Source organism: Tupaia chinensis, unplaced genomic scaffold (genome assembly GCF_000334495.1).
Source record: "Tupaia chinensis unplaced genomic scaffold, TupChi_1.0 Scaffold138060_1, whole genome shotgun sequence".
Classification (NCBI taxonomy): domain Eukaryota; kingdom Metazoa; phylum Chordata; class Mammalia; order Scandentia; family Tupaiidae; genus Tupaia; species Tupaia belangeri.
The window spans coordinates 1,528,336-1,539,164 of record NW_006197961.1 but is presented as its reverse complement, the minus strand read 5'-3'; the positions used below and the strand labels follow the sequence as shown (position 1 = coordinate 1,539,164).

The 10,829-nt window shown below is 47.8% G+C and overlaps 1 protein-coding gene across 1 annotated transcript in view; it reads right to left on the bottom strand.

Moving 5' to 3' along the window:
- IL27RA (interleukin 27 receptor subunit alpha) overlaps positions 1–10,829 on the bottom strand; it is a 22,457-nt gene that overhangs the window by 8,518 nt on the left and 3,110 nt on the right. Inside the window, exons 5-11 of the mRNA XM_027776779.1 lie at positions 10,342–10,498; positions 10,176–10,249; positions 5,620–5,803; positions 4,944–5,132; positions 2,929–3,030; positions 2,690–2,848; positions 1,393–1,521 (exon numbers count right to left, since the gene is read on the bottom strand). Of these exons, the coding sequence (XP_027632580.1) occupies positions 1,393–1,521; positions 2,690–2,848; positions 2,929–3,030; positions 4,944–5,132; positions 5,620–5,803; positions 10,176–10,249; positions 10,342–10,498 (994 nt within the window). The remainder of the gene's footprint in view (positions 1–1,392; positions 1,522–2,689; positions 2,849–2,928; positions 3,031–4,943; positions 5,133–5,619; positions 5,804–10,175; positions 10,250–10,341; positions 10,499–10,829) is intronic.

The following is a 10,829-nucleotide window of genomic DNA, read 5'->3' as shown; positions in this document are numbered from 1 at the left end:
TCTTTCCCTCTCTCTGGCGAGCACTTGCACCCTACAGCAAATTATTTAAAGAACAATTTATTTTATTTATTATTTATATTAATTATGTATGAATATACCAATATATTATATATTGTTATTCTATAATGTTCTGTATTAGTATTTATAATAATTATTATTGTCCTTTAATGATTATTAATTGTTTATTATTATTATTGTCCTTTAATTTGCTATAGGGCAATTGCACTCACCAGAGAGAGAGGAGGACGGAGGGAGCGAGAAAGCAAGCTGCCAGGTCCAGGATTCAAACTGTGGTCAGCATATAGGAGTCCAGTACCTTAACCACCATGACACCTGTTGGCCCCATATAGCAAGTTAATAAATAATAATCTGGGGGCAGCAGGTGGCGGAGCTGTTGAGGTGCTGGACTCCCACATGATCAATGGTGGTTTGAGCCCTGGGTCTGGCAGTTTGCTTTCTCTCTCTCCTTCTCCCTCTCCCTCCCTCTCAGGTCGAATTAAGTCATAATAATAAATAAAAGTAAATAAATAATTTTTTTTTTGGAGAGATTTTCACTGTAGGGCGCGTGCGCTCGCCAGACAGACAGAGAGAGACATAGAGACAGAAAGCGAGAAATCACCCTCCAGGGGGGATGGTCACGCCGCAATCCCTTCTCCATTCTCCTCTCGGGATCTTGGGCATGCACGCACACGCGCCCGGCGTGAGTTTTAAGCCACCGGGTCCGGGACATGAACTGCGGTCGACTACGTGGGAGTCCAGCGACATAGCCATTACGCTAACTGCTGGTTCCCAATAAATAATTTTTTAAAGAGAGTTTTTTGCTATAGGGTGCGTGCGCTAGCCAGCCAGACAGAGAGAGACAGAAAGCGAGAAATCACCCACCAGGAGTGGTTACCACGCCACAATCCCCTCTCCTCCATTCTCCTCTCGGGATCTTGGGCACACACACACACGTTCCTGGCGTGGGTTTTATGCCACCGGGTCCAGGACATGAACTGCAGTCGATTACATGGGAGTCCAGTGACATAGCCATTACGCTAACTGCTGGTCCCAAATAAATAATGGTTTAAAAAATAATAATAACAGGGGCCGACAGGTGGTGTGGTGGTTAAGGGTGCTGGACTCCCACATGGCCAACCAAAGTTCAGGTCCTAGATTCGGTGGCTTGCTTTCTCACATTCCCTCTCTCTCTCTCACTCTGCTCAAATCAAAATAAATAAAATAAAATAAAATAAAGTGAAATAAAATCTGGGGAAAAAAAAATCCCCTACCAGGGTTAAAGGTCACCCTCACAACGACTCCCAAATAATGATTCCAGACCCCGCTCCCGCAAAAGGAAAACACACAATTGGAGCAAGTCCCCTCCTTGTGGCCCATACCACACTCTGTTACCGGGTAGGTGAAGTTGGAGGCTGGGGCGACCGGGTGGGCCCTGTCCCGCGATGGTGGAAGCGGTCACCCATATCTCGCAGGGACCCGAGTGCAGGTCAGGCAGGGTGATGTTCTGGGTGCTGCCACTCACTGAAGGACAGGAGAGGGGTTGGGGAGACAGGGGAGGCTGAGCTCAGGGGCTTTGCACATGCTTCTGTGCGGTCTGCAACACGCTGCCCCAGAATCCTCGTTCAGGTCTTCGTTCAATCATCACCTCCTCTACCTGCCATGCCTCACTACAAAATGCACCCTGGGGCCAGTAGGTGGCGTGGTGGTCAAGGCGCTGGACTCCCACATGGCTGACTGTGGTTCCAGTCCCAGACCTGGCGGCTTGCTTTCTCACTTTCTCTCTCTCCCTTGCTCTGTCCCTCTTTGGTCAAAATTAAAATAAATAAATAAAGTTAAATAAAATACCATTTTGGGGGGACCAGCAGGTGATGTGGTGGTTAAGGTGCTGGATACTTTCACATGGCCGACCACGGTTTGAGTCCTGGACCTGGTGGCTTGTTTTCTCACTTTCCCTCTCTCTGTCTCTCTGGTCATATTAAAATAAATAAATGAATAAATAAAATTAAATTTAAACAAGACTTCTTTTCTTAAAAAATAAATAAAATAATAATTCTTTATAAAAAAAAATTCAGCCTAGGGATCAGCAGTGGTGTGGTGGTTAAGGTGCTAGACATTCCCACAAGGTCGACCACAGTTCAAGTCCCGGACCTGGTGACTTGCTTTCTCACTTTCCTTCTCTCTCTCTCTGTGACTCTGTCAGGTAAAAATAAAAATAAATGAATGAACAAATAAAATAAAATCATTCTTTAAAAAAAAAAAAAATTGGGCCTAGACCCAAGAGTAGGAAAAAGAAATGAAAAGCACATGTAATCCTACAATCTGGGTTGACACCGAGAGGAATCCTTTCCATACGTGGGCCTCCGCTCTGCTCAATACTGGTTTTATTTGACCAAAATGGAACCATCTCACAGTTTTGCAATCCTTTTATCTTTTTCGCTTAATAAAATATGACGGGCATCTTTCGGTGTCGATAAATATAGATCGAAGTTTTCATTGTTAATGGGCTGAATGATAGTCTATTACATGGATAGCCAAGAGAGGAATTGGCCTCTAGGGAAGGGACACCATCATCAATTTCCCAGGAGCTAAGGAAGAGCCAAAGGGGCCCCTCTGTGCTGAAGGGTAGGGTAGGGTGATTAGGGGGTCTTGCCGGGAGTGGGAGGAAAAGGTGGGAGGCAGGGAAGCTCACCATTCTTGCAGACGGGAGGCCTGGATCCGCTCCGAACACACACGGTGTAGTGGGTGAGGTGGCCCCGGAGCTGGCTCCTGGGGACCTTGCCCCACGCGATGGCAGGGGTCCCAGGGGGGTCATCGGGGAGTCGCCATAGCGCTGGCCCTGCTACGGGTGCTGGGGGGAAAACTCCGAGACTCAAAGACTGCAGGGATCCAGAACACCCCCCCACACACATTTCCATTCCCACTTCTTACCCAGTTCCTCTCTGAACCCCCAGACTGAAGACGCAGGGGCCAAGCCCCAAGGGGAAACCGCGGTCACTGTGATTCGATAGGGGACTCCGCCCGTGAAAGTCCCTGGGTAGTGGAGGAGGAACAAGAACCAGTTAACGTTGGCTCTTAGGGACCAGTAGATGGTGCGGTGGTTAATGAAGCTGGATTCCCAAAACCATGGTTCGTATCCCAAACCCAGTAGCTTTAAAATCACGCCGGGCGCGTGTGTGTGTGTGTGTGCAAGATCCCGAGAGGAGAATGGAGGAGAAGGGATTACAGCGTGGCCATCCCCCCTGGGGGTGATTTCTCATTTTCCCTCTCTCTGTCTCTCTTCTCTCTGGGGAGCACACATGCCCTATGGCAAAAACGTAAATAAATAAATAAATAAAAGTAAGGTTGGCTTTTGGAGCCAGCAGGTGTCCTGATAGGTAAGGTGGCTGGATACTCTGTAGCACATGTCACAGTTCGAGTCCTGGGACCAGCAGATGGCGTGGTGGTTAAGGTGCTGGACACTCCCACATGGCCAACTGCGGTTTGAATACGTAACCTGGTGGCTTGCTTTCTCACTTTCCCTCTTTTTATCTCTGTGTATCTCTCTGGTCAAATTAAAATAAATTAATGACTAAATAAAATTAAATAAATAATTATTTTTTTTTAAAAAAGTGAAGGAGAAGGGATTGAGGTGTGGTTATCCCCACTGGGGAGTGATTTCTTGCCTCCTGTCTCTCTCTGCAAGTGCACATACATATAGGAAAAAACTAAAATGAATTTATTAATTAAAGTGGGCTCATTTTTTTAATCTTTTTTAAAATTATTCTATTTAACTTTATTTATTTATTTTAATTTGACCAGAGAGGGACAGAGTAAGTGAGAGAGGGAAAGTGAGAAAGCAAGCTGCCAGGTCCTGGACTTGAACCGTGGTTAGCCATGTGAGAGTCCAACACCTTTAACCACCACGCCACCTGCTGGGTCCTGTTTTTCTTTTTGAATGTTTATTAAATTTTATTTATTAGTATTTCTTTTTTTTTTTGGAGAGTTTTTTTTTTTTTTTTGGTATAGGGCGCGTACACTCGCCAGACAGACAGAGAGAGACATAGAGACAGAAAGCAAGAAATCACCCCCCAGGGGGGATGGCCACGTCACAATCCCTTCTCCTCCATTCTCCTCTCAGGATCTTGGGCACGCATGTACACGCGCCCAGCGTGAGTTTTAAGCCACCGGGTCCGGGACACGAACCGCGGTTGACTACGTGGGAGTCCAGCGACATAGCCATGACGCTAACTGCTGGTTCCCATTTATTAGTATTTCTTAATCTGACCCAAGAGACACAGAGAGAGAGAAAGAGAGTCCTAGACCTGGTGAATTTTGCTTCCTGACATTTTACCACTGGGCCACAGCTCACCCCATCCTTTCTTTTTAAGTTTTGGTATAGGGCCCGTGTACTCACCAGAGAGAGACACAGAGAAAGAGAGAGAGACAGGGAAAGTAAGCAATCACCCCCTCGGGGGAGATGGCCACGCCGCAATCCCTTCTCCTCCATTCTCACTCGGGATCTTGGGCACGCACGCACATGCACACACACACACACTTGGCATGACTTTCTTTTTTTTAGAGAGATTTTGGCTCTAGGGTGCATGCACTAGCCAGAGAGAAGACAGAGAGAGTGAGAGATCATCCCCATGGGGTATGGCCATGCCGCAATCCATTCTCCATTCTCCTCTTGGGACTTTGGACACGCACACATGCACGCACACGCACCCGACGTGAGTTTTAAGGCTGCTAGGTCTGGGACTCGAACTGCAGTCCACTACATGGGAGTCCAATGACATAGCCATTACATCATCTGCTGGTCCCCCTGAACTGATTTTCAAGCTCCCAGGTCTGGGACTCGAGGCCATGAGGGAGTCTTGTGCCTTAACCACCCCGCCACCTGCCGCCCTGTGGTCCCCTTTCCCCTTACCAGCTGAGACGGAAACCCAGGTGATCCACAGCCTTACCTGGTAACAGAGCACTGAGGTTCCCGGGGGGAACCCAGATCCAGTTGAAGTTCTCCAAGGGGTCCCCATCTTGAGCCCAGTCAACCACGTGCTCCTGTGTCTCCCCGGAGCCCTGTTGCCAGGTCACCAGCAGCTCTGGGCGCCCGGGGATACTGCGGACCTCCACACTGCGGGGGGCGGAGCCTGGGGCTAGAGGGTGGGAGGAGTCTCAGCTGTCCATCAGGGCATCCCTCCGCCCCTCCACGGCGCTGAGCTGGGCCAATGGCTACGTCTGGACTCCCATGTAGTCGAACGCGGTTCAAGTCCTGGACCCAGTGGCGTAAATTCACACTGGGCATGTGTGTGTATGAGCCCAAGACCCCAAGAGGAGGATGGAGGAGAAGGGATTGCAGCATGGCCATCCCACCTGGGGGGGGTGATTTCTCGCTTTCTGACTCTTTCTTTCGGGAAAGCAAAAACCTCTCCCCCACCCCCCCAAAAAGAATGATTTTTATTTAATTTTATTCATTGTCATTATTTTAATTCTATTTCTTTGAAGTTGACCACAGAGAGAGAGAGAGAAGGAAAGTGAGAAAGCAAGGTGCCAGGTCCGAGACTTGAAGCATAGGCAGCCACGTGGGAGTCCAGCGCCTTAACCACCACGCCACCTGCCGGCCCCCTGTTCATGCTTTCTTACCCAAGCAGAGCAGAGAGAGGTTGGTGGGAGGCTCCCAGCTAGAGGCATTGACAGCGGACACACTTGCCCCCTCAGCCCAGGTGGGGATGGAGGTGTTGCAACAGGGGAGTCCTTCCTGGGTCAGCGTCTGCCCTCCAGCCCAGAACAGGACCACATAGGCCACCTGCACACAGGACTCCGGGGCCTGAGAGATCAGGGGAAGAAAGGGTTAATAATACGGGGAGGTGGGACCAGCAGTTAGCTGTGTTGCTGGACTCCTATGTAGCCGACCGCGGTTCGAGTCCCGGACCCGGTGGCTTAAACTCACACCGGGTGCGTGTGTATGCGTGCTCAAGATCCCGAGAGGAGAATGGAGGAGAAGGGACTGCAGCGTGGCCATCCCCCCTGGGGGGGTGATTTCTCGCTTTCTGTCTCTCTGTCTTTCTGGCAAGCGCACGTACCCCGAAAACCTCTCCAAAAAATAAAATAAATAAATAATAATCCGGGGTGGGGAGGGCCCCCACCCCAACACTAACCCTAACTCTAGTACCAGGTACCTGGGGCTGGTGGAGACTGGGGTAGGTCATGTCATCCAGACCCTACTGATTTCTGTCTCTGTCTCTCTCGGTCATGGAAGAAATAAATAAAGATAAAAAAATCTCTTAGGACCAGAAGTGGCATGGAGGTTAAGGTAGCTGGATCCTATATGGTCTCCTGATGCTTGAAATCACACCCAGGGGACCAGCAGTTGGCGTAATGGCTATGTCGCTGGACTCCCATGTAGTCAACCGCAGTTCGAGTCCCGGACCCAGTGGCTTAAACTCACGCCGGGCGCGTGTGCATGCGTGCCCAAGATCCCGAGAGGAGAAAGGAGGAGAAGGGATTGCGGCGTGACCATCCCCCCTGGGGGGTGATTTCTCGCTTTCTGTCTCTCTGTCTCTCTGTCTGTCTGGCGAGCGCACACGCCCTATAGCGAAAAACCTCTCCAAAAAAAAAAAAAAAGGGCTGGATTCCCACAGGAGCAACTGCTGTTCAAGTCCCAGACGTGGTGGCTTGGAAATCACTCTGGGGGCCAGCGGGTGAGAAATCCCTCCAGAAGTAAGGGCCAATGGTACTCCCTCTCCACTCTCCTCTTAGGATTTCGGGCATACACGCCCTGTGTCATTTTCAAACTGCTGGGTCAGGGACTCAAACCATGGAGTCACCCCTGTGGGATCCTGCTGCCATAACCTTCATGTCACCTGCTGGCCCTGGGATTTTTTTTTAATTTTTATTTGTTTCAGGGCACATTTGTTCACCGGAGAAAAAGACAGAGAGACAGAGAGAGAGCAAGAGAGAAAGCACCCCCCATTGGGAATGGCCACACCGCAATTGCTCCTTCACATCCCTCTCAAGATTTTTGGGCATTCACGCACAAGCGCCTGGCATGTTTCTCAAGCCACCAGGGAACCACACAGTCGGCCATGTTGGATCCAGCTGCTTTCACCACCACGCCACCAGCTGGCTCCCCGTCAGGTACTTTGATGATGACAAATGAACAAAACAAATAGAGCTAGTTGAGATGACACAGTTTCTAATTAGAGCAACCACACCTTGAACACTTACACTTGGTTCTTCAGGAGATAGCAAAGGCTAAAGGGGGAAGGGCAGATGTAGATACAGCGCAATCTACAAAAAAATTACAGTACCTCTGGGTGTGTGCCATGCAGCCTTAAGCAAAACTCTTAAAATGCTCTTCGTCTTGTTTACTTATGCTATAAGAGGACATCAAAAACTTTATGGAAAATGGAATTAAATGATGAGTTTTATTGTGGTGCAAGAGAACTTTGAAACATATGTGGGTTTTCTTTATAATATACATTTTTGGTGAACTTTCTGAATATCCTTTGTATGAGAGGGATTGTAACACCCACTTCAAACTGTCATTATAAGGTTTTAAGTGGTCTTTTACATTCAGAAATTAATTCATTTAACAAAGAAGGATGGAGAGTTATTTACTAGGTGATGGGGATACAGACCTGGCCCTTGACCTCACAGTGCTTTTATTCTAGCAGAAAAGATAAATATTGATTAAATAAGTACAAAAATAAATATAAAGTTATAAGTGTGCTAAGCATTTTGGAGACTTTTATGGTACTATGAGGATGGGAAATCCATCTTAGCTAGGCAGTGGGAGGTCAGGAAATCAGGGAAACTACTGAAGAGGTGACTAAAGGGCAGCGATCTACAGTAGAAATTGGTCTGGACCACCTAGAGACAGGAGAAATGCCTTTGAGCAGAAATATTCATTGGAGTAAGAAATAGTCCCAGGGAGAGATGTGATGCAGTGGAACAGGATACCTGTGAGAAATCACGAGAAAGGCAAGATGCCTTCAACAATAAGCACTACGGGAAATATGAGTATGACAAGGCTGAAGTGGTGGCAGGAGTCAGGCCTCACAGAAACTTCTAGGTCATGTTCTAAGAGCAATGGAAAGCCTGGGAAGGGTTTGAGCATGGATTGATAAGATAGTATTTGCTTTTCAGATATATCACTCTAGCTGCATGCCATCTGAAAAATAAGGCAATGAGGGAGGGAGCAGTTAAGTGGATATTGCATTCATCTAGGTGAGACACAGATTTGGCCTTTTGGGTCCTGGCATTGGCAAGGAGATGGAGGAAATAGGGTATGCTTAGTAAATGTTAGATAAATAATAACTTGTTTTTATTACAGATACTGCATATGTTATCTCACTAAATCCATATAAATTCTCTGCAGGGAAGGCTTCTGGTCTATTTTCACATAAAGAAAACAATGTTTCAAGTGAGTAATGCTTTATAAAATAGACCACTTAGGACCAGCAGTTGGTGTAACCGTTATGTCGCTGGATTCCCACATGGCCAACAACAGTTCAAGTCCTGGACCTAGGGGCTTGAAACTCATGCCAGGCACATGTGCATACATGCCCAAAATCCCAAGAGGAGAAAGAAGGAGAAATGATTGCAGCATGGCCATCCCTTATGTGTGTGGGGGGTGAGGTGGGGGGGTGGGGAGTGATTTCACTCTTTCTGTCTCTCTGTCTCTCTGGTGAGCACACGTGTCCTAGAGCAACAATCTCTCTCTAAAAACATTATAATAAAGGACCACCTGAATTAAAAACATAACCATGAAACAAGATTGCACCTTAGCTCTTCTTTGAGCAAAAGAATGTGGACTTTTTCTCTGTTTGCCCTTTATATAAAATCCATGCCAGAAACACGAAATAATGTCACAGGCTACATGGTCATTTAGAGACAGAGGCTGCCAGAATGTTCATCTATTTAGATTTTTTTTTTAAAGCACAAAAGTAAGCACCTATATTCATTGATAAATTGTCAAACTCAAAAATGTAGAGCTCCAAATCACAAATATATTTACCATCACTTCACTGAACTATACTCTTTAATAGTTGCTTTGCATCATCATCCTTATAAACTGCGTATATAATCATCAGAGTACTTTGTAGTTCTACTTGCATGTATTGGTGTCGAGTAGATACAATTAAAGAATCACTTTTTTTTTTTAAAGTAAACCCCAAAGGTCTAAGGGGTTTTTGTAGTTATCCCATGGAAAAATAATCATCTCATCTAAATTTCTCACACTATTCCCAAGACTACTCTTCTTTTTGCCCCAAGAGTTATAAATCCAAATGCTTGCAGAGGCCAGTCAGGGATGGCAAAAGTATACAAAAGCCTGGGGGAGTAAGAGCTGTAACAAATTAGTAAATAGCACTTGGGTTTAATTAAAATATATCTACACTCACATAGACGGGAGGATTCACACATAACTTTGGGCAAGGGTCAACACTAGCCTATCAGCTCTGCACTGTTTGCTAGCACATAGACAAATATCCCTAAGTATTCACAAATTATTAAGTGCAATATACTTTTAAAAATCTAAAAATAATGTTGGATGCTTCCTTAAAGTTCATCTTCAGGAAAACTGTCATTTTTATGATGCTGTTCTATAACTACTCCAAAAAAAAAAAAAAAGGGCTGGATTCCCACAGGAGCAACTGCTGTTCAAGTCCCAGACGTGGTGGCTTGGAAATCACTCTGGGGGCCAGCGGGTGAGAAATCCCTCCAGAAGTAAGGGCCAATGGTACTCCCTCTCCACTCTCCTCTTAGGATTTCGGGCATACACGCCCTGTGTCATTTTCAAACTGCTGGGTCAGGGACTCAAACCATGGAGTCACCCCTGTGGGATCCTGCTGCCATAACCTTCATGTCACCTGCTGGCCCTGGGATTTTTTTTTAATTTTTATTTGTTTCAGGGCACATTTGTTCACCGGAGAAAAAGACAGAGAGACAGAGAGAGAGCAAGAGAGAAAGCACCCCCCATTGGGAATGGCCACACCGCAATTGCTCCTTCACATCCCTCTCAAGATTTTTGGGCATTCACGCACAAGCGCCTGGCATGTTTCTCAAGCCACCAGGCCTGGGACTCGAACCACACAGTCGGCCATGTTGGATCCAGCTGCTTTCACCACCACGCCACCAGCTGGCTCCCCGTCTTTCCTGACAAGTGCTGAGAATTTTAACTGGTCCTCACTGCTCACCTTCCACAGAAGCTGGGGTGTCTGTCCGCTGGAGGTCCCGCAGAGGATCCCTGCTACCCACACGTCCTTCGGAGCTGGGGGGAATGAGAACAGGGGAACGCATGAGAGACCAGCCAGACTTCTGGGGAAGGGGGTGGTGGAGATGGGACGAGCCGGTTAGCCTCACCGGACTGAGGTGTCTGGAAAGACAGAGGGGGGCTCCACTCGCCCCACAGATCCTCCTCTGTCTGCACCCGGCAGCGGCCGGACACCTCATAGCTGCTGGCTAGTTCCAGGTCCTGGATCTCCACGGAGGCCAGGGACATGCTCAGCTCTGGTTCCACCTGAGGACGGGACAGGGGACAGTCATGGGCCAGGGAACAAGTGGAAGGTACTTGAACGTCAGTGTTAGCAGAGTGACCAGCCCTCTTGGCTGGCCTTGAACTGGGCCTCTCAGGGCTGGCCCCACGGCCTGGGGGTTAAGAGAGTCGGATCCTGGGACCAGGAGTTAGCGTAATGGCTATGTCACTGGACTCCCATGTAGTTGACAAGAGTTCGAGTCCCAGACTCGGTGGCTTAAACTCACGCTGGGCACTTGTGCGTGCGTGCCCAAGATCCCGAGAGGAGAATGGAGGAGAAGGGATTGTGGCGTGGCCATCCCCGCTGGGGGTGATT